The 24,359-nt window shown below is 38.1% G+C and overlaps 2 protein-coding genes across 10 annotated transcripts in view; one reads left to right on the top strand and one right to left on the bottom strand.

The window, feature by feature from the left end:
* Window positions 1–14,057, top strand: part of KLC1 (kinesin light chain 1) — a 49,791-nt gene extending 35,734 nt beyond the window's left edge. For 3 of the 9 annotated variants that reach the window (XM_065063357.1, XM_065063355.1, XM_021292390.2), the window contains exons 14-16: window positions 3,008–3,138; window positions 7,772–7,838; window positions 9,220–14,057. In XM_065063357.1, the coding sequence (XP_064919429.1) occupies window positions 3,008–3,138; window positions 7,772–7,838; window positions 9,220–9,285 (264 nt within the window). In that variant the 3' untranslated portion in view covers window positions 9,286–14,057. Of the gene's footprint in view, window positions 1–1,614; window positions 2,274–3,007; window positions 3,139–7,771; window positions 7,839–9,219 lie in introns of those variants that run through there. The other 6 variants (XM_065063360.1, XM_065063362.1, XM_065063363.1 and 3 more) reach the window with 3 other exon arrangements.
* Window positions 14,055–24,359, bottom strand: part of XRCC3 (X-ray repair cross complementing 3) — a 17,256-nt gene continuing 6,951 nt past the window's right edge. The window contains exons 5-8 of the mRNA XM_005506064.4: window positions 21,090–21,244; window positions 18,624–18,836; window positions 16,798–16,844; window positions 14,055–15,841 (exon numbers count right to left, since the gene is read on the bottom strand). Coding sequence (XP_005506121.2) covers window positions 15,619–15,841; window positions 16,798–16,844; window positions 18,624–18,836; window positions 21,090–21,244 — 638 coding nt within the window. The 3' untranslated portion in view covers window positions 14,055–15,618. The remainder of the gene's footprint in view (window positions 15,842–16,797; window positions 16,845–18,623; window positions 18,837–21,089; window positions 21,245–24,359) is intronic.

Genomic DNA, 24,359 nt, shown 5'->3' with positions numbered 1-24,359 from the left:
TCCAAAATGCAAATAAATTATTTGTCTTAAAAATTCAAGGTAGAAATCCCAAGATTTTTGTCCCTTATTATGTGTATATGTTAAAAGTGACAGTGGGTATTTGTAATTGGCATTTTTGTAAATTGATCTGGCAACCAGTTGGAGGACAGATAAAAGTCATCATGGTGTTGTGATACAGTTTAAGATAATGTTTTTAGTGTGAGGAAATATCTTTTATTATTCTAAACTGTATGCTTCAAAAAGATAAGCTTTTGGGCACATCAGTCCACTTTCAGGTGTGAAACAAAAACAAATTTCACTACCATAGACCAGCTGGGGAGAGTTGCCCTTGTTTAATAGGACGTGTCAGTCAGAGCATCGTAGCAGACAGCTGGAGACGGTGGTGGGAGTTGTAAGCAAAAGTAATAAGGTGATTCTCATTCTGAGCGACATAAAATCTGGCAATTAATCTTTCCTATAGAAAAGGGTATATCTGTGGGGTTTTTCGTTTGTTTAAACTGGATTTAGGATTTTTTTTGTATCCCAAGCTTGTATTTTAAAGGTGTTTTGTTAATCATGCAGTCAGTGTTTCACTGTTTATTTCAGATTCGAAGTACCCAAGAGCTTGTCTGCTCATTCCTAATGTGCTCATCAGCACAATAGAAGTTATGCTCTGTACCTACCAAATTTGTCTTGCCTTCGTTGATTGGATCATCATCACTACTATAGCATCAGTGGTTTAACACCACAGGAATAATTAACCTGATCTAATACTTATAATTGGAATTTAAATCTCAATTTATTCAACCCTGCAAAGCTGAAGTCTATTTTTAAATGTGTGAACAATAGATGCAATTTAGTTTGAAACATAAATGTCAGATTTAGATCTTCTAATCACTTGGTAGGAAGGCATTTTGCCATTTCCAAGAATAATTTTAATTGCTGCTCACTCCAGTTGCTGTAGGTAAAGGCTCTCAAAGCCACCAGTATCTTTTAAGACTATCAGTAATGGTTTCTGTACTTAACACTGAGAATGGAAAGCATGTAAATTGAACCACAGCTTCTATTTAAAGGTGGATTCTTTCAGCTGCCTCACTGCATTAGGGAAGGTCCAGACGTTTCCACTTGGATGATATGCACACAGACAGATATGTTCTGAAAAATACTCACGTGCTCAGTTGGATTCTAATTCCTTAAAGGAATGAACAGAATTTCATTGTCTGGAGGTTGGGGGAGACCTCTTTCTTCTTGCAGTTTTGTTTCAAGGAAAATTCCCGACAGAAGTTAAAGCTGAAATGAATGCACCTTGCTCTGTTCCTTTCTTCTGTTGTATTTTTTTTCTTTATTTTTATTTTTCTGTTAATGTCAGCTGAAAAAAAAAATCCTTTATTTGTTTATAAAATGTAATACTAAGGCTATCCCTTCTTAAAGGTGTTTTGTATTCTAACTTAAGGAATGCACAACATCATTCATTTGTAAGTCGGGTATTAGTGTATAGGCGAAACAGTATAAAGCTGTACATTCTGTCCAAATACTCTGGAAAAAAAAATATGTTTTGAATGTGACCTAGAAATACTGTAAACGTAACTGTTCAAAATTGAAAACTGTTGAATTTTTCCCAACAGTTTCATTCAGTTTTTCTCTCTCCGTTTCTGACAGGCCTAGATGCCTTTTGTGATTCTTATACTGTCTCCTGCATGACGGGCGTGCACCATCTTCAAGCTTTAACTTCTCTCTTCAGTACTGACTGCTGTGTTTTAGCAAACCCCTTAAGGTTCTTGTCAGAGCTACACTTCCCTGTAAACTGGCCATTCCTTCAGTGCTGCTGTCTTTTTTTTTTCAGTTTTCTATTTCTGTACACGTGTAGCTTTGCCAGATATGTATCTAGTCATACAAAATGTTATTACAACCATTTGCTGTGTAATACATTAGTAAAAAAAAAAAAGTATCAATGAACTTTATAAGTAGCTGTTCACTATGGAAAAAAGGTAGTTAAAAGTGTCACACAAGGTATTATTGAAATGGCATGATGGTGATCTTTACAGGAGAAAACCAAAACCAAACCCGTAACAGTAAGGCATGTTCTCCAAGTGCTTTAAAATGTATTTAGAGACCTATTACATGGTTAACATCAATATGGAACTCTGGATGTCTTCACTTATGATTATTCTAAAGTAGCATTGCTGTTTAGTCTTTGTGTGAGATTTTGGCAATTATGCTTTTCTCTACTAATCTTGGTGTTCAGTGATTTGTGTATTTGTCTTTCTAACTTCTAATAAACTCACTCCAACTCAGGCGTCTGTCTTTGTCTGCTTAGTAGTTCTTTACTTTCTTCTTTTACAATTCTTCTCTCATAATCACATAGGATTTCTATGAAGTAGGAGGCGGTCACTTCTAATCTTACTAAACTGTTGGGTTTTTTTAAGAGTAAAACGTTTAAAAATATTATTGTGGTCAGTTGGAAGTTTCTTTGGATCAGCATAGCAGTGTAAAACATGAATGCAATGTATAAAAAATTAGTTTAATCCTGTTTTACATTTTCTTTGGTGAAATTTAAAATGAAGCACATTTAACCATACATGTTTCTGATCAAGAAATATTTTTGTTTAAGGATTTTAGGATTAATTAAGCATGTTTGCAAATAATGTAGATGTTTAGAATGAATAAACCAGTTTTTTTCTTAGACTGATGGAATGCTTTTGCTTGGGGCTTGTACTATGTTAACCACAATGCACTCATATGAAAGGTAACATGGTGATGGTGAATTGTTTGACTACTCTGGTGGGTTTTTATTAATTATTCTAAATAATGGCTTGAGCATGTCTTGACATTTTAGAAATCTTTGTTGCAGTTTAGAAGGAATCCTTTTGTTTTGGTAAGGTTGTAGCATATGATATTATGTGTTTAGGTAATTGTACCAAGTATATATTAACAGCAATAAAAAAAATTAACAGTGAAATGTTTTTGAGCCAGGTTTGGGGGAGGGCAATAAACTCTCGCAGATTCACATGTGTTCAATTTTTTTCAGGATGGCACTGGATCTTTAAAACGCAGTGGTTCCTTTAGCAAACTTCGGGCTTCCATTAGACGCAGCAGTGAGAAGCTGGTTAGAAAGCTGAAGGGAGGAAGTTCACGAGACAGTGAACCAAAGAATCCAGGGTAATTATCTGCTCTGGGCTGTGCCCTCGGTCGGTGCCCCCGCTGTAGCCTCGTGCAGCACCTAGAGCAGCGCTTGCTTCTCTGGTTAGCTAACTGCAGCTCGTAGGGATTTATATCCTAAAGAGAAATAAAGTGGAAAATAATCTCTTAAATTTACAGTGAAAGTTCAGTAGCATCTGAGGAAGTATGTTTGCTTTCAAGAGTTAACTCAATTTTTAACAGTGGTTTTTCCCTTTTTGCTGCTTTAGCTACTAGAAGAATAGAAAAGCCACGTAGGATTATTGGTAAATGTTGGTTACCTGCAAAATTCTCCTTTCTCACAAAGCAGCAAAAAATTATAAAAATTACTGTTTTTTTACAATAAAAGCTTGAATACAGTAAACCCACAACTAGAATTCCTGGTATAGCTTAATATGTTTATATATTGCTGTGAATGTAACAGGAATTACTGATTTGAACCCTTCTCAGTTTCTATTTTTGGAAAACTTGGATATCAGAGAGCAGAGGAAAATGTTGATAAACTTGAACCTAGTTTTGAATCTCACAAACATTTTGGCCTCAGTGAAGTCAGTGGCAAAAATTCACATTTCAATGAATCTGACTTCTCACCCTTTCCAGTTTGCCATGTGATTATGGAGTTGGATGTACGTAATATTTCTAATAAATGCATAAAAACATTCCTCATTTATTGGCTGCTGCAGAGAAGTGGAAATGTTAAGATGTCCTACTGTTTATTCACCATCACTCTTGCGGGTGTTCCCGCTCACCCACAACATCAGTGCTGTCTGTTTTGTGGGGTTTTTTCCCTCCCTTGCCGTGGAAAACTGGAACTCACCCAGTTGGCAGGAAATGACAATGTGAATTTGAATTTGTGCTTTAAAATGTTAAATTGGAGAATGTGGAGGAATGTGGAGAATGTTAAATTGGAGCTCTGATGGAGCAGCTGGATCTATGAGTAATATAGTAGTTGATGATGATGTTGATACCCAGACAGTGATCTGGAGGCAGGTTCTCAATGTGTCTTGTAAGTACTCAAGTCCAGTTATGCTTTATTGTTCTTACGTGGCTGTAAAACATTGTGAACAGCTGCTATACACATCAGATTCTCCTCCTCAGGTATCTTTTTCAAATTCAGCCTGATCTGATTTTTAGAATTGTTAATTAAAATTTCACTCTTAGCTGCCGGAGACTCGATGTGGAAGGCATTAAATCACAGTCAAGGTCAAAAATGCCTTTGCATTTATTAATAGATCATTTAAGACCTACCTCTGAGACTATGAATTTGGAATAAACTGTGAAAAGCATGTCCTTAGAAGAAGGAAATAGGTAAATGTAAAATGCTTTACGGAAAACAAGCAGATGCAAGCCAAAATAGAATAAAAGAGGTTGCCTTCTTTCTCTTCAATATTAGCATGTTTATACAATGGTACTCTGTTTCCACTCAGCTCTCTCTAGAGTTCATACGTGATAGTTCAGGTATATTCTTGTGTGAATAGATGCATGGATTCATAGCTAATTTTGCATTTTCTCCTCATATTTGTGGGACATGGAAAGGTTTTCAGTTTCTTAAAAGCCAAGAGTTAATCCCTTGTTCTGTGTAGTAAAGAGAGGTAACTTTCTCTGCAGGTAAAGTAACTCTGTGGTTACAGGTGTAGAAGATTATGTGTACATGTAACTGGAGAAATTTGGCTTTGCAGAGTCCAATCAGAACTCCTCTGCCTTTTTATCGCCTGCCCTTGGTAGTATTTGACCACTGAAGAAGTAATCTACCCACATCAACATTAATTGTATTGTGGGGTCTCTATCAACAGATAAGATTTCCTCAAATAAAGACATTAATGTGAGACAAATTTGAAAACAAAGCAATGTCTTTCTTGCTTTCCCTTTTTGACAAAACATTCTTGTTTTTTCTTGGGTGTCACTGTAGTTCTCAAAGAATCATTTATTCTTAAAACTTGCAATAAGTGTATTGCATTATGGGCTTTTATGTAGATATGCATGTTGAGTGTGTAAAGACAACAAATATTACAATGTATTTTCTTGTAAGATATAGACACTTTTTCATCCTCATTTATATTTGCATTTGTTGTTAAAACTAGCTAAAGTCCCTGGTATTAAACACCAGCTTTGTGGATCGTGAAGCATAGCTGTGCATATTGATATTCCAAGAAACCGTTTTGATTTTGTTTTCTGAAGAAACTTTACTAAATAGAATTATTTATTTTTCCTGCTCCGGGATTTAATAAAATTGATGTTCAGTTTTTCTTATGCAAACCTTTGGTTTTTAGCGTGTTCAATAAGCTGAATAATGAGATAGCATGTATAACTAATTTTGGCCATGAAGTTGGCCCCTGTAGGTAGAAGACTTAGCTGCCTCCCTCCTCACTGGTGCACCTCTGCCTTCCCTGCCTGTGTGTCTCTCTATCTTGAAATAGAATTACACCTCTTGCCATAGTGTGGCACACACATAGTGCGCTTCTGGAAATAGTAACTGACAGTGCTGTTGCGATTCGAAATGAGAAATACTCAAATAGAAATACATTAATATCACAGCAGGAAAGAAAGTTTTCATGTCGTTGCTCCATACAGAAAGTTGAGGAGAATGAAGTGGAAAACACATCAGGGAAGTTGTTTCTTTAAAATCATGCAAACGCCTTTTTGACAAAGAGCAAATCTCTTGAAACTATCCTTTGAAACATACAATACCTGAAGCATGGTATCACTTCTTCATTTATCATATTTCAGAATTGAGTTCTGCAGTAACTTAACTTTTCTTATCGAGTGTTAGGTTTGATTTTTTACTTTTAAGATTTTGATCATCTAGCAGAACGGTTAATATTGGTAATTTAAAAGGAAAAAAAAGCTTTTGTTATTGCTATTACTTATCCACCAGGAAAGCAACTGCATGTGTCCTTGTTGTTTGGGCAATCATGTTTCTAATATGGAGGGAATTAAAAGTGCATTTGCCAGACTGAAGTTCTTACGTATGTTGATTTAAAAACAAATGACAACAACAAAAAAAACCCCACAAACAAAAACCCAAAGCAAACAGCCCCCCCAGTATCTTGCATGTGATAATCATTGATATTTTAATTAGCACTTCAGCAAGAACCTAAAAATATCCGTCTTAACTTTTATTGATGGATTTTCTATTTCCCTGGAATGTTTTCCATAAACCTTTATGCTCTTATTGAGAGTTTTATGTAATATTCTGTGTTTTACAAATTAACTGACTTCCATATATAACCTTTGTTGTACATTTCTATGAATAAATGAGAGGTGCATACCATGCATGAGTCCTTGCTTTGTTGTTGCTAACACTCATGTCAAATATTTTAAACTCTGTGCATTCTGGCTCTTGAAACGTTCAAATTTAATGCTAGAAAACCAGTAAGGCTATGATACATGGCAGCTGTCGCCTCTGATAGTGTTTTGGTTCATTATTCTGCTAAGCCTTTGCTTTACAAAAGCATTTAAACACGAGCTTGATGTTGACTGTTGGTAGTCTTGCTTCAGTAGAAAGAAAAACTGGTAGATACCGAATGTGATCTGTATGGATAAACCTTTCCATGTTACTGGAAGGCACTGGAGACTTGGCATCAGCCACTTGTCTCCAAAGCTGTGGGTAGCCCTGCAGGATTGGGCTCTCATTGTCTGAATAGCGTTACCTTCCAATCCCCGTTCAGTATTTTTGGAATAGGTGAAGAGCTGGTGAAAAGCCAAAGCGTGTCTCGTGCATTCTGAGTGACGTACAGACACCGGGATGAGGACACCAGACACTCCTCTTGTAGACACCATGAGGATGGGAAGCTGAAGGCTGATGTTGAATGTCATTACACACTTGAAAGTATTTTTGTTAAATTTTGTACATGTTTGAGAAATGTAAATTAAATTAGTAACTCTCATCTCAAACAGCAGTGGGTGCTACAGTTAATACAGTGATATTTTGACTGTCAGTAGCTCTTTTGTAGGTGATTTTTTCCTCATCTGTTGCTTTCAGTACTCGCCGGGTGGTTGTGAGGCTGCTCAGAGTGGTGTAAAGCCACAAGCACAGCCAAAGGTCATAGCAGCAACCATCTTATTTCCCTTCACTTTGAAATGTTTAAAGTAGAGGACTTTAAAATTCGTTTTGAAATACATTTCTGGAGACTTACCTAGATGAGGCAGAAAGTATTAAACTAACATTTGTTGTAGCTTTTCCAAGTTAAATGCTGCCAATGTGACAAACTTAGTCATGTTTCACATTTGTTTTTTCTAAACTGTCTGAATGTTGTGATGCTTTTGTAAGAAGCTGCATAAAATTGAAACAGAATTAGCTGATTAAAAAAAAATGCTAAGTCAGTGTATTAACTTGATGTGCTTTCAAAAGTGAGATTTTGAATTGAAATTAAATCAGTTGACTGAACTATTTAAGCTCTGAGGAGCTTGGAATTTTGGGGGGTTTGTATGTAATTTAGAGCTGAATATAAACCTGTTCGTAGTTGTCTTTAAGGCTGTCCCTCAGACCAGCTCTGGGGCATCGTTCAAACTCCCGTAACTGTGCATTGCTCGTTGTTATATTGTGTTTTTAGAGCTGTTAGTTTTCAGCTGTTCTGATGGGTTTATCCTTGCATGTTCACTGTCCTGGTTGCAGCATGAAGCGTGCCAGTTCTCTGAATGTTCTTAACATGGGTGGCAAGGCTACTGAAGATCATTTTCAAGTAAGAAGCCCTACAATATTCTTACAAAAATAGATATCATTAGTAGGGTTTGGGATAAAAAGAATACAATAAATAATAAAACAACAAACTCTCAGTGATTGGCAAGATCCTACTTCAGTAAGATGTTTAAAGTGTATGCTTAAGGCATCGTTCTGTAACACTTTAGTGAATTATGCTTAATTTTAAGCAAGCGCTTAAGTCCAGCCAGTAAAGAGCATCAGCTTTTATGATATCAAGCAGTCTCTGCCTCTGGACCCTCTAACTATTTCAGTGGATATGAAACTTTTAATTAAATAACCCCAAACCCAAAACCACAAACATGAAACAAGAACTTAAAGCCCCGTTACTAAGTATTTTTTACTTCAGCCCCTCTATTGCAAAGAGCTCAATCATCCTAATTGCTGTACATTTTGAGATTCCCTTAAATGCGACTTCAGTTGTTTCTGAGGTTGTCCAGGACCAGTCTCTAAAAGTTTGTCTGATCTGTGTGATGCTTCTGCTAATATAAAACCTCCTTATCTTGCTTAACTGTACATGGTGTCCCCAACTGCGAGTTCTCGTTTCCTGTTTTTACCTAATAAGTCGCTGTTTCGTATATTGTCAAATAAGCTGGCAATGTTCTGCATTCTAAACACTGCTCTGCCTTTTACTAACACAGTAACTCCAACTAATTTTAGGAAGATAAAGTCACTTTTGTATTAACAAAACTGTACATGAGGATCTTCATCACTGTTTGTCCTAAAGTAGCAAGAAAGCCTAAACTGTTTGGCTGTCATTTTACTGTTGAGTGGCATAAAGGTGTCTTAACTCTGTTACCTCTAATGAACGTGCTGCAGAGTTTTCCATGGTGTGAAACGTCCACAGAACTTTGCTCAGGGTGAACTTCACCCCAAAAAAAGTAAAAATCCCGGGTGAAGCATAATTCTAGGCCAAGGTTTCAGACACCATGCCCTGGGTGCCCCTAAACTGGGTCCTTAGTATAGAATTGATGGGACTACCAGAATAATAATTAATTGCCTGTGTGTATGGTGCGATATTAAAGAAGTTGTCACTTATGGTGAACTTTTCTAGTTCCCCCACTACAGACAGTCATGGCAATTCCCGTAGATGGGCTCTTGCGTTCCTGGTAAGACTTGGCTCAGGACTGTAGCGGGTGTGTTTAACAACCAATAGATCTTTTCAGTATTGCTAGTTCAAAGTTGGGGGGAAAAAGACATTTATTAGAATATGGAAAAGTGTCGTCCAGCCCAACGCGAACATGGCCAGTTCTCTGTAGTTCCTCATATTGCTCCTATATGTTGAAACTAGTAATTTTGTTTATTTGCTTGAACTATCTGAGCATCTGCTTAATTTGTTCGTTTGTTTTTTCCCCTTCACACAGGAACGAAATAATTGTCTGACAGACTCGAGAGCTCTGAGTGTCAGTCATACTGATTTGGCGCATTGAGATTCTTGGACAGAAGCTAGCTAATATTCCTTTGTGAATAAAGAAGCACTGAGACCTTCAAAGCTTTGGTTCCTCATCATTACGAATAGGAACACCTCGTTTGTAGATTTTGTTCATTTTTTTTCCAATGGACTGCTGTTTTTACTTTTCTAAATAGGGATGATTTTAAACACAGTATTAGTGGGTAAAAACTCTATAGATATATATTGCTCATTGCACTGCTCCCATTCATGCTACTCATATTGATTTGTTTAATAGATCTGAATATTACAGCAGCCAAAAAAATGTCAAAAATGCAAACATATCTAAAGCATACCAAAATGCAAAGATGTTTGAAAACGCAGGCAAAATGAAATGTGTAGCAGTAAATATACACAGTCCTGGAATGACAAAAGGAAAAATTTTATGTGCATTACTGTATAAATTGAAATTGAGCATACTGTATTGGTGGGGCTTTCCTTTGCACCACAGATTATTGTAATGGTGGAAACCTTAGCTGGCAAAACAGCACTTAGACCCGGCTTACTTAACCACTAGATTGAGCTATTAAATTTTCCAGAAGAGATGGTTGGGGTTACGTCACATGTAGATAGCATGGATAGCAATACCTGTGACCATAACTTTGATACCTGTTGATATACATCTTAGGGCACAATATTTGATGGAGATAGGACAGTTCACGTTGACCAGGAGAAATGGAAAATGTTTTGACCTTTACCTTGGATGGTTGACAAATACTGAAGTTTCGGACTGCGACTGTCCCAGAGCAGCTGCTGCTGCTCTTAGGGAAGCATCAAGCCTCAGGTTGACTTTATTTGCTTGTCCACTGGAATTCATGATCCCGTTCTGTTTGCTGGGAGTGCTCCAACGTTTCCTTACGCTGATCCCAGATCCCGCCTTTCTCCGTAGCAGCTGCTGACAGGTGTGGGCAGCTGCCCGCTGGGCTGTTACGCTGCGGAGTAGCTGCTGTGCAAAGGACCACTCAGATCTGACGGGCCCCGGTGGATGCACTAGATGGCCAGAAGCGGCAAGCAACTCGTTTGACCACGCACCCGTGTTAAATCTACTTAGGGTTAACGTATATGCTGTCTGTATACAGGACTGCTGCTGGAACTAAGTATGTATGTTTTTAAGTATTTTATAGACACTAGTATTTCCTTTTGCTTTTCTGTAAAGCTTGTAATTTTGTTTATCTTTTGTAAAAATTCCTATTCATGCAAAGTTTGAGAAAGTAAAAAAGCCACCAGTGTGTGTACAAATGTATTTGTGGTCATAGCTGTGAGCTGGAAAATGCTGAACAAAATTAACTTTGGGAAAAGCTGGAGTATTCATTCAAGGTTAGCACCAACTGAAGGAGGTAGAACATAGGAACATAAGCAAGTTTTAGTATTTGAACAGGCTGTGAAGAGTTACTAGAATTAGTACTTTGTAGAAGTATTTGACTGGCTTTGCATCTGGTTTTAAGTTGTGTTACGACACCCGGTGCAAAAAGCTGTATGTGTAATGCACTTGCCTACGTTTACCAGGAGGTACCTTATTAGCATCTCTTTAAAGAAAGCTGCGTCTGGTGCGCCTGCTATACAGTTTAGAAACGGTGAGATATGATGCTGCTAATATGTAGAAGTTTTAGCACATAGTGCAATTCATTAATGAACTCAAGCAAGAACAGATGGTTGCTCAGTTATCTTAACAATATATACTCATATAATGTAGACTCTTGAGTTTTAATCTTTTTATTAAGAGCTTTTTATATAAAAATATACATAATATATATACTTTTTTTCCCCTAAAGCAAAACATGTTGCCTGCACCCATTGGCGAGCTGGGTTGTGTGCAGAAGGCTGGGCTGAGCTGGCCCCGTGCAGCCGTTCTGCAGAGCTCCGACCTCTTTGGGCACAGAACTTAAAGTAACAAGGAATTACCTAAAAGAAACTGAAGAATATGTTTTCTACATTCATATTTCTGCTTTGAAGGAAAATTATTCTTGCAGCCTCTCAAACCCACAAAAAATAAATGGCAATAAAATGTTTAACCATGCCAGATTACAATGTACAGTAAGTTTTTAAAATGTAAGCCCATGGTATGTTGATGGTGGTAGTGAGGGAATTTTCTCATTCAGGATCTTAATGTTGGTGGCATTACTAGTCCTGTGCTTTTAAATGTTTTAAACCTTTATATTGTATTTTAAAGTGTGTTGGAAGATTAAGTTGTTGAGCTACTGCATATTAAACAATTCTCATATTTAAAAGGTTATTTTTTTCAGAGAAGAAACAGATTTCAAGACTTCTGTAATTCATAAATCCCCAAGAATGGTGACCAAGTCATTACAGCTGTGAGCCAATGAGCTGTTTGCAGTCTGAGAGAAACTTGTAAGAAATTTAAGGTCAGCCTTCCTATTGTTTGCATCACGAATGAATTACTGTCAGGACATGGTTTGTATACATTTAAATTCCAGGTGGGCTTCTCAGTTGGCTTTTATGTGAGAATTTATTTCTGAATTCCCTGTCCAGTTGTAGCTCACAGTTCGCATACAGTGTAAAACCAGAATTCCTGATCGTGTAGCTCTGGGATGTCTTCATTGTCAAACTAAATCAACAGCTCTGAAGCAGAAAACTAGAAAACACCTTCAAAATTGACAGACATCTTGTTAGGAAAACTGCAGCCTTCACAGTGCTGTTTGGTTTGTAATCCGGCACGTCTGCCCTTGCTCAGCATTGTAAGGGTGAACTGCATTAAAAAGGTAACGATGCCTCTGGTTGGGCAGTTCCTCCGATTCTCCTGCGGACGGGGGTGCAGAGTCAGCTCGGGTCCACTCATGGAACTGTTGCTGATAGAAAGTGCCTGTTTGTCCTTCTGTCTGTCTGGCTGTGTGCCAGTCTTGAGATAGATCGGTAATACTTGGTCTTGGGTTTCGAGCTTATTAAGTATTATTTTAAAATAATGTAACTGTTTCATGGTTTGCTCCTTTTAGAGGAGGAATAACTGTACTATTGCTGTGGTGACTGTGCTTGCAGTGCTGCAGTGACAGAACACAGCACTTCAACAACGGGACAGCACTTGGACGTGTTACCTTTGGACATCTGTACCTTTTCTTAAACAACATCCCCCAAGTCCTCCTGAATAGTAGTAAATTAAAAACAGTTTTAAGCTTGAGAAGTACTTGTGCTTAGCTTGTACCATTTGAATCCAGTAATTTTGAAAATGGTGTGGTTCTGTTGTAAATACATAGTGAAAGGGGGGGTTCAGTGCTTTGTTGAATGTGTGTTTACAAACTTGAGGAGTTCAAGTTAATTTAGTTTTTGTTTTGCAGGTCATGTATTTTGTCTGAAAGCTGCTAAAAGAACTGCATTTTTGGTAATGTTAGCCTGTACTGAGAGAATAAATGTTAAAAGATGTGATGTTGTGAAGTTTACAGTTTTGTTGTAGCAACTTTACATGGTCACAGACTTATAGAAGTATTGGTAGAAACATAGGTGCTTTTTTTTCTCAACAGTTTAGAATTGAGGGAAATCTTGAACATCATCTACATCTGGTTATTTTCCTCCCCCAAACCACTCACAATAGTCTTAGCACACTGAATAGTTAAGATCAATATTTACAAAAACAAACAAACAAAGGCCCAAAACAACAAGGCAAGAAGCAAAACCTGGTGCTGCCACCTGATAGAAGTTGAAAGACTGGAGCTGTTGAGAAGATACTCACAGTAAAGTTGCAAAACGGTTTCGTTATGGCTGCTTTTAAACAATTAGAGAACCATACACAGTTGGAAGTTCATTTAACGCTCCAGCTCCATCTAACAGTAGTGCTGGCACACACAATTGAGAGAGGCCAGCAATTGCGTAGAGCTGGAACAAGCACAGTGAAGTAGCTTTTAAAACCAGAGCAGCCCTTGGGCTCCCTGTATTTATACTTGAGTCACAAGTCAAGCATGGAAAGTTACTGAGTCCTTAGTTTTGAATTCGGTAGTTGAAGCTTTGTGCAGCAGTGGTGCTGAGTTACAGTGTAATTAGGCCAGATGAGTTCTATGCAATCAGGAATGGGATTTTCTGTTTTCTTGGTGCTGGTTTATAAAAGCGAAACCAACCCCCAACAACAGCAGAACCAGAAAACTGTTTGTAATGTCCATGTGTCGGTCTTGAGGAAAACCTTCCCCCCCTGCCCTGATATGGGGATTTCACATTTGATTTTAAAAAATAATAAACCTTCCAAGATGGGCTTTAAGATGCTGCATTCTACCTTCACGTGTAGTTACTGCTTATCACAGCTATGGACAAAATCCTGTTCAGAGTTTAACTGTTTGTATTAGCCCATAAAACTTTGTTGAAAAGAAATTTCCATAAATGTTACTGGTAACAAATAGTCATTCACTGTGATTTCACCAAGAAACTTGTAATGAGATTGTTAAGTGTGTTTTACTACATCTGTTTTGTTAATAGTTCAGTTGTGAAAATTCTTTATCTTTACCAATTTGGTTCCACTTTTCCGAATCAATGCTTCCAGAACCCTGTGCACTCTCTCTGCTGAAAAGGCCTCTTTAAATACATCACACATCTGTAGATTAATTTGAAACTGTTTGAAAGTTTCTGAAGTGTCATTTCATGTTTCTTTTCAAAGTGTAGAAAAATATTTAAATGTGGTCTTACAGGATAAGATGATATACTTAATACATTCTAGAATGTACATCTTCTTTGTGAAAATTACTTCCATTTTTCCTGTATAGAAACAAATCTCAGTTGTGAAACCCAAAGATGAATAAAGCTATATAAAGGGAAGGTTCTTAAATTGCATTTATTAAAATGTAAGTATGTTTTGGCAGTTTTGACACCAGGCTTCAAAAAGAGCAGATGCTGCGTTCAGTCTTCCTGAAGGTTCTACTACTGTCACACAAACAACAATCTGGATTTCTGACTGTGGATGGAACTGAAAGGGTAGAAACTACAGGTGAACATTCAGCTGCAGAGAGTTACTGACCTGAGTGTGAGCTGGGAGTCAGTTGCATTTTGGAGGTTCAGGGTTTGTGTGCTGATGAGCTACAGCTGTGCTGTAACACTCTCAGATTTAAGCTGCCAGCTGGACAGTTAAATAAAAAAACATGAGCAATGACAGGAAGACTTGCTCAGGTCTTCAATTTGCTGATAAAAGTGTTTTTCACTATGTAAACTGGGACTTTGGTTATAGACCCACCTGTGACTTTGACACTTACGTGTCATTCCCGCAAGCAGAGAGGCTGCAAGAACTATCGACACACTACAAAAATGAGCCTTAAGACACGTACCACACTGTACTGAACGTGGTTCCCCGTGCGCTGCACTGGGAGGAGTCTCTTTGGTAAAACCATGTCCAGGTTGGGGTTGACCACCTCCCATTAATCAGCTACATCTGTCTGTGGCTTCTGTTTTAATCAGTACAATATGACAAGCAACATATTGACTAAAGTCCCCATGGCAAATAAACAAGCCAAGAAGGGAAGAGAAAATTTAATTAGTTTCATTAAAATTGTTAGGAAGGAGGCATGGGACACAAAGATTTGAAGACAGAGGTGGCCAGGCCCCTGAGCTGAGCGATGGCACGCTCACACCGCTTAGAAACAGGCAAACAGAACAAGGGATCAGCTTGCTTTGTTATTTTTTAAATGGAAAAGGCTAAAGAGGCTTTTGCTCTGAGGGGAAGGAACTAGAAAGCAGGAAAACAGTAGAAAAGAACCATTTACAAAACGTTTGTAAAAGTTCTTTGGATATGCCCATATAGTACAAAAGCAGTACTAGTTTAATTCTTACAGTAAGATGTTAACTCTATCTCTCTGGCATTTTTATTTTAGTCCTAATATTAATTACAAGTGGTTTTAAAATAGGATGATTGCTTTGTGACAAAGCTGTTTATATTATTTCTGAGTTCCTAGAGCTAGAAGAATGGCTCTATGTAGTGGCATCACAAGAAGTAGAAACACCATCAGGTGATATCACCTGGTTGAATTTGAGTCCTTTTTGGGTCTGGGACCAGAGAGGTAAAACAACCGCAGTAAATGCTGGTTCCAGATCAGCACGCTATTAACACACCGTTAGAAATCAGGTCCCCACTAATCTGGGTTTTACCACATCACTCGTCGTTGTGCAGCCTCCACCTGCCCCAGCCTTCCTCTGCCCTCGGGAGGAAAAGCTGATGAACAGATCCCCAAGGATAAAAAGATCTTCTTTCATGATGTAGATAAGGCTTAATGGAGTCATATCACTGTTTCTCTCCTCGAGGAAGAATTTCATTTTACTAAGAAATCCTTCGTGAAGCAAAGCAGTTATGATAGATTTTTGGAGCACATTGCCTTACTATGCAAAAGATTTACTTTATTCCTTTTACACCTTCCAATTTAACTGTATAGTAGCAAAAGGATGGAGGGAGATGAGGAGCAAAAACTACTCTTAAAGTCCTTACGCTTCCAGAGTGGTGTGACACAAGTGCAGATGATTGTTCAGGCGGTGACAGTCGGCTGACCATCAATCTCATTAGCAGCTGATTTGCCCAGGTTATTCCAAGTGCTGGAGAGACTCTGTTATCCACCGCACTACAAAGCAAGCATTACAGGTTTCTGTATGTATGACTTTACTATGAAATACCATGATTTTTGCTGCAACAGATAGGTTTTGAAGACAGATATTCCAGAGTATGCTCACGAAACAATACGCTGGGTTCTCTCTACAGCAAGGTAACAACAGGAAGAGAAGTGCTCTGGTACTGAATAATTCAGTCATTTTTCCAACTTCAACCATGGTGAACCCCTCTGTCCTGGGGGTCCCCTCTTGGGACAGGAAAACAGCAACACACAGATGGCTGAACTTTTGAAGTGTGTCACAGTTGCCCACAGTTTCCATTCAAAAGTATATTTAGAAATGTTGGGCAGATCCAACACTGCATATGTATTATTTTCAACCCTAAGTTTAATTTTTTTTTCTGTAAAAGAATCACAAGATAACCAAGGAAAAAAAAGTTGAACCTTATCCTTGTTTTGTGTTTGTTTCCAAATCTGGAGGACATAACTAACTTCTTGCAAAAACACATTTATGTAGCATCTCACTTATCTAGGAAATCAAGACTATAGTTGTTAGGATTCAAACAGCAAATATGTATGTTTGAATCCTGTTAGTATCTTCTTAAGCAACTAACAAAACCAATCAATAAGGTTTGGTTGCTAGATTTTTTTAAGCAAACAGAAAATGCACTCAGTTATATCAGAGACAAGAAGAGATGCAAAAATACTTGTGAAAGCAAATACATGAGCCGTTAATTCCAAGGATTTTTTTCCCCTTAACCTGCTGCTTCGGGAACACCACACAAGCGTGTATGGTGGTTTCCTCCACTTCACAGCACATGAGTTGCTGATCTCCAGCAAATACAGCATTGCTGGGCAAACACACCGCTCCTCTTAACACGCTCTGGTAGTTTATATCAGAGTTATAAAAAACACAGTGGTTAAATGCTGCTGTTTATGACATTGTTACGTTTCTGTTGTGCACGACTTACCTACAACCGCACTGAGCAGCTTCCGACTCGCTCACTGCATCGGTCACCTGAAGCAGAAAACCATGTGAAGTGGATCTCTAGTTCCGCACTTGTTTTTAGCAAGCGGAAGGGCAGGGAAAGGACCAGAGCCAAGAAAAACGGCTATTGGAACACGTAGTAAGCCAAGTTAGAAAACTCTGAGTCTCTCAAGGCAAATTAAAAGGGAGTTGTGAAGTATAATCTTAGTTTACAGTGCTACAACTACTTAAGCTACAACTTAAATTTAACTACTACTAGATGCCGAATTTGGAAAAAAAAAGCAAACAAACCACACATACACAAAACTGTTCCAATGCTGTGTCTGTAGACAAAAGGTGTCCTGTTCTCACTTATTTCACAACATTTGAAGGGATAAACTGCTTAATGGAGCAGTTTGACTACAACCTAGAACAATCCACACCTCTTGACTCCCTCTATGGTCTTTTAATGTCATGATTCTTCCACACAAGTTCTTCAAAAAGTATGGCAAACGAAGTTATAGGTACTTTTCTAAATATAATGTACAGAATAGATTACTTTACAGTCAATCTTCCTCAGTGCTACTGTATTCACAGTTCCTGTCTGTAACCAGGGATGTAGTGAGCTGCGTCCCTTGGAATACAGTCTTGAAGGACCCTTTGGAGCAGATATAGTCAGAAAACACCAGTGAGCATCAGGCAGGAACCTCGTCTACTGTGAGCCAGCACTGGGGTGACACTCCCCTCATGGGACGGCAGATCTAAGCATCTCTCTTCAGTCATCACCCTTTTCCCCCTCATGCTGAACCGCTCCAAGATAGAGACCGTAGACATCTAGACTTGTCTTACCCTTAACAATTTTCTTCTGCCTGCTAGATGGGTCCTCAAAACGCCCAGGACCAAGGCAGAAAGCCTCTTCCAAGTGCCCATGCTCAGAGCATCGCAGAAGCCAGCCAAGGAACTTGACTCCATTGGCCGGGCTCACAGTGTAAACGCTGAACCGCACACACCTCTGCTTGACAAAGAGCAACATCCAAGCCACGCTTCCCGAGGAGAACAAATTGTCTCTACTAATGCCAAAATTCAAAAAGCAGTTGTTACAGGAAATCTCAGTTTCCCTTGAAAGCGAGCTGAGCCTATGAAAGACTTTGTTAAAAAAAGTTGGCAAAAAAATTTAGAGTAACTTGAGGCTGAAATTTAAATCTTACTGAACCTTAATGGGAATCTTAGTGAAAATAAAAACACTGTGCGTGCCTGAAAGCTGCTCACATTACTGCTGTAGAGGTATTCCAATGCACTCCCAGTTATGGCAGTAAGTGCAAGGTTTTACACAGTGCCCATTCTGTAGTTCCAGAACTCCTATCAAACAGAGACAAATCAAATAACAATTCATTTGATATTTCTGGAACCTCTTTCTTCCTGACAGAAAATTCTTGTTTGTGACTTTTCAAGTTCAATTTTTCTCCCTTTTTCTACCCCTTTTCTTCTGCTGTGAGAAGGAAACCTCAGGGCTGTTAAGGAAAAGCTCTGCTCTTTTTAGTTTGATGCTTTGTGCAGTTGCTGTACATATCTATTTTCGTTAGCTTTAATGGACAACCTTTGGGAACACTAACAGTCTATAAAAGCTTAAATTATATTCTTAAGCTTCAAGAAGTTAAAATTTACTAGTTGAAAATATATCAGTTTAAGGAAACTTCAGTTTCCATCAGTCATTAGCACTCGGTTCACAGTATTAAATAAAACACTAATAAATCTGCATACACAGATTTCCCTGCCTCAGCCATTTATTAAATGATCCCTACAAAATGAGAAGCAATTTTGATGTCATACCTGATTAATGCACATTATCGGAGTCCTGAATCTCATGCTTAAACTGTGAAGCTGTGCTCCAAATGTCTGCAAATACCGAGCCTTCGTGACAGAATCTGAAGCTCCAAATTCGCAGCGAAATAAAGCAGCAATGGAGTCTATGACCACCAACCGCACCATGCCTCTTGCCAGCAGCAGGGAAATCCTGTTGGTAATGCAGTTGTGAAAGGTCTCCTACCACAAAATAAAAGCAAATAACTCTATTTGTCAAATCAAGATATTAATTGCAGCTCTCATCGCTGAAACACAAGTGGATGGAATTTCTAATCATAAAGCAAGTTTGTGGGTCTCACCAGTAACTAACAAATATTTTGTAGGGTGCAACTTCTATCACATAAGAATAATCATATTAGTCAGATGAGAGGTCCTTGTAGGCCAGTATCTTATGTCTAACAGTGCTGTCTACAGCAGCTGAGGAGAAAGGAGAACAAGCTCTCAGTGATAATCTCAGCTTCTGGACATCAGAAGTGTCAATGTTGGCAAAAAAAGCAGCGAAGTGAGACTCACAGTTCTGATTGGTGCCATGTTTGACACCTAAATAGAGGTTCACAGCAACAGCTTAATATGCATCCAAAATCACAAACATCTTCCAGCATTCCACAGCTTTTAAAATTAAATTGCAATTCTCAAATCTGAATTACAGTAAGATCTATTCTACTCAATGAGCTGCTTTTTACAAAATAAATAATATTCTAATATCAAAGGGGTTTCTTTGTTTGTGGGTTTGGTTTTGGTTTTTTTTTTAACTGAGGGGAAAAAAATTACTCTGAAGAATATACGACTGCTTTCCATTCTGGGAAATGGATTTTTTTGTTGTTTCACTTACTGGTATACGTACAGGCAACTATGCTGCACCTAAACGCGTCAGTGTTTCTGTGTGGTCCTTCTGTTTGTACATTTTTCAAGTGAATTGACAAACAACTGGATTCTTCAAAATTAAGCAAGTAAAAAATAATTGGATGTGAAAGAAAATACAGATCATCATGATTTAGGTTTCTACTTCAGTTGCTATAAGCTGCCTGTCTCCATACAGCAATGCATTTTATGTATATGGATACATACACGTACACACAAACTGAATTTATACATTGCAATCTATGAATTGTAATAATCTATTGTGCAGTTGCTGGACTCACCAGTGAGTGTTGTGCTTTACTTTTAAGGCATTTTAGAGAGAGGTACATACTACTACAGGGTGACTCTCTCCATTTTACAATAACATATTCTGTAGCTTCCGGAAACTACAATTAGAACTACAATTAGAACTTTAATTATTTCCAATAAAAGGAAAGGCTGAGGGAGCTGGGTCTCTTTAGCTTGGAGGAGACTGAGGGGTGACCTCATTCATGTTTACAGATACATAAAGGGTGAGTGTCAGGAGGATGGAGCCAGGCTCTTCTGGGTGACAACCAATGATAGGACAAGGGGTAATGGATTCAAACTGGAACACAAGAGGTTCCATTTAAATTTGAGAAGAAACTTCTTCTCAGTGGGGGTGACAGAACACTGGAACAGGCTGCCCAGGGAGGTTGTGGAGTCTCCTTCTCTGGAGACATTCAAAACCCGCCTGGACATGTTCCTGTGTAACCTGATCGAGGTGTTCCTGCTCCAGCAGGGGGATTGGACTGAATGATGTTTCGAGGTCCCTTCCAACCCCTGGCATTCTTTGATTCTGTTAGGAAGGACTGCAGCAGACACATAACCGTTACATACTAATATACGACTTAGTGAGCCATCCCTTCCAATCCCTGACATTCTGTGATTCTGTGACATGGAAAAGGTCACTTAGCTCCTGCCTGGGCCACACAGTGAATGAACAACAAGCACAGTAACCTACAAGATCTTCCTACCCTTGCAAAATATGATTTAAAAAAACCCAACAATTCGAGTGATTTAGCAAGTGCTACTTTCAAGTGTTTGAGGAAACAGAACTTCTGATGTTCTATCAATACAGAGCATATTCATGGCTACTAAAAAAAAGCACAAAAAATGGGCCTGAATACAGTACTGGAGTTTGTGTCTTTTCCCCTCTAGTCTTACTATGACACAGGCAGGGGGGCAAGACAGTCACTCTGCTTTGATTACGTCACCTTTTGCATATATATTTATATCCTGTCTCCAAGCTCAAAGAAGATCTCTCTAGGAGATGCAGTAAAACTAGTAGAAATAAATCTACTACATTTTGATACACATAATGACTTTTAAAAATCCACAACATGATTAATTCTAAACAATATTTATCTTTTAATATATTTCACATTAAAACCCTGCAACAGACAACTCTCTAACAGCAAACTGCAGAGATTAAGAAGTATTCATTACAGATCTTAGTTCACTTTTGAAAGGTCTCCTATATATAAAAAAACCCCTGTAGTTATTGGATTTCGGTGCAATAATGATGCATTCTTCATTTGTGCTACTACTTACTAGGTCTGCTGCATGCTCAACAAAAATACCGTTTCCAAATTTGATCTTCTGTATGATTTCAGCTGGAACATCTGCACGCAGCTTATGTTGTTGATCTATGAGTTGTTGCAAACGTTTACTTGGGAATACATCTTCCGTACAAATGTAGACAGCGCCTATAATCAAGGAAATCACCTCTATTACAACACGGCTCTTACAAACAGTTTTCTTAACAGCACATAAATAATATACTCTGCACTCAAACACTAGACATATATACCTGGAAATTCACATTACTTTTTTTTTTGCAGCCATAATGGATCAATGATGAACAACAAAAACCGACTCCTATGACTTTCCTGTAGCTGCCAGGCCCCTTTTTTCGGTGCCTGCTGACACAATAGGATTCTTGTACCCTCCACTGGGTGACATTCGTTTTGCACAGCTGCAGGACACCTCACCACCCAACTTGGGTGCTTACAACTATTACCATTTATCCAACCCAAAAGTAGAGCAACGATGCACAGATTCCCAGTTTTGGTCAGAAATCCAAACCACAGCACTATACTATAGAGAAAATTAACTATTAATATCTCAGCCCCAACCAGTACAACTAGTATTTTGATTAATTACACTCGCTGTTTTCAAGTTTCTTGGTTTTAAATTCACACACAGAGGGGTACTTATTGCCACAATTTGTAAGCCAGTTTAAAGAGGATCACTCATCCAATCTCAGTCCAATTAACCCTTCCTGAAAATGGCAGATTAGACAAAAAGCATTATAGTTCAATCACATTACTGTAAGTGATGTCTATATATTTTTTTTGTAAAAAAACCTGTTAGTGTTATTGCAGAATAAGCCAGAATTATCAGCTAATACTTGTAGGGTTACATCTAAGGATTAAGTCCACTCACTGAAGCGGATGATGCTGCAGCATCAGAGGTTGGCAGCTGATGCACTTGGCAAAATGAGACAACCCCAAAATTTCCACCCCAACAGTCTATCCCTAAGCTGACTCTTCAGGGAGCGGAAAGTCCCATTTCCAGGTGCAACTGGATATATATTCCAGTTATATATTTTCCAGAATATATTCCATATATTCCACTGTAAAAAATAGTAAACTATATCCAATAGCAGAAACTGAAAGATCTTGGGACTGGATCAAGTGAAAATTAATGGTTACTCTATCAATAAAACTATTCTGCTGATGGACACCTGTATAATATGGGGTATTGAATTCTGAGTGTCTTCTATGTAAGATAAAGATGAGCCTAAGCCTGATTTTCTTTAAGACAAAGCTTGCATCTTCAGCTTAACTCTCCCAAGCTCCGCTGTAAATTCTTACAGAATTCAAACTAATTCACATGTGAAACATTAAAAAAAATATTCCAATACACAGTCTTATTTTTAAATACTCAGAAAGCTGTCAGGTAAAGCAAACAAAATTACCCGTGTCCACTAATCTAAAAAATTGTCTTTGATAGGCGAGAATTAAAGACCTTCCTCAATTAATACATGGAAAAATGCTTCATCATCAGCCACACCTTCCATAAGAGGTACTGAAATGTTTCCACAACTTCTGTTTCCATTCGACCTAATAACAGGCTCAAATTATATGTTGACTCCTTTTTAATTTCCGTGGCCTTGGTAGCCAACAGCATTTATCACTAGAATATTCAGTTTCCATTCTTAAATCCCTGATTTCATTATGTACATTGTACATAGTTATGTCAGAGGGAACAGAGGGTTGTCAGCAGTTCACGACATCTTACAGTGAATAAGGACAATAAAATATTAGTGATCAGAGCAGTCACGATCTGATCACAATTGCTGAACTACAACATATAGAAAAACTAAGAAGTTGAACCGTTAATATTTTCGGTACTTTTCCCCACTTTTTTTGTTCTACCATTAGAGTGGATGGAATTCTGGATTTTAAACTGTGGGCATAAACGCTGCCTTTGGTAGCTATGACAACTGAAGTCATATGCAATACTGCAGACACTAATGAGCACGTATACAAATACCCATCAGCACAGAAAAAGTGAGTCCACAGTTACTTGAATCCATTAAGTTTACGGTGGTATCAGCAGCTTGTTGAATACTATCTGAGCTGGTATTAAGCTCAGGTGAAGAAAACACGGTAAATATCACTTACCTGCCTACAGCTCTTTAAATAGCTAGTTATTAAACAGTTAATTAGCTGAACCTTGACTATTTCCCCAGGTTAATTTATCCTAATTGGACTAATTTTCGTATCACTCTCCAACTCGACAGTGACAGCTGAGTATCGAAGAGGTGGGTGAGTATCTTTGCCAAGGGCAGTTCATGCATTGCCAGTCGCATCTGCAGTTCCACAGTTTCTAAGAAGCCAGTAAGTCAAGAAACATTTCTAATCAGAAATTCGACATTATGTACATCTGTCACCAATACTCAGATAAGCCAACCAAGTCGTGCAACACTCACACCACAGAACTGAAAATCATTATGGTGCAAACTGAAACCCAAGCAAACAAATCAAGAAAAGGCACCATGATATGCAGCTTATTTAAGCCCATACGGTTTCTGAATTTCACACTAACAAAAGCTAAGCTGACTTGTGTTAGCAGAGTAACTTAACAGTTCCTAAAGAGAAACACTTCTCAACTACCATTCTTATTCATGGCTGAATTGCGCAATGTTGCTTTATTCTTAAACAGGGATTTCTTTACCTTGAATATAGGCTTACAGAGAAATCATCTGCTGTCTAAAAAATCAGGCCTGCCTGAAGCACTATGTCCCTTGTTTTCTCCTTCATTTACTTAAAAAGGATGGAGTGTCTGTTACTTGAGACTTCATGGTTGTTTTTTTCAAATGCAGATTTGCATTTCTATAATACGTAGATTGGTGCTCCATTGATTAGATAATTGTATTTTGATCCAGAGTTATTGCAACATTCAAGACATTTCAAAACAGAAAACCTGATAAACTTGCTAAAAAAATAGATTTTTTCCAAAATTATCTTACCCAGAGAAAAAGAAAAGTAAAATTATCCTAAAGATGACTTTGCAGATAATTTCAGTCCAGTAATAAGAACAGTAAAAGGAACAAACATAAGACAAAAGCAGAATAATATGAGTCGATCCAGCAATCTTACTGTATTACAACCTTATATGCAATTGTGGCCCAGTTTCATGTCAACACCTGATGAAAACAGGCAAACAAGGTAACCCTACAGCTGTAGTACTGGTAGGCAAGAAAGAACAGCTTGAGAAGCAAAAATCTGGTCCTCTCTGCTCCACTGGTCAAGC

Source organism: Columba livia, chromosome 5 (genome assembly GCF_036013475.1).
Source record: "Columba livia isolate bColLiv1 breed racing homer chromosome 5, bColLiv1.pat.W.v2, whole genome shotgun sequence".
Taxonomy (NCBI): Eukaryota; Metazoa; Chordata; class Aves; order Columbiformes; family Columbidae; genus Columba; species Columba livia.
The sequence above is the reverse complement of the archived record's forward strand: the minus strand, read 5'-3'. Positions and strand labels throughout refer to the sequence as shown.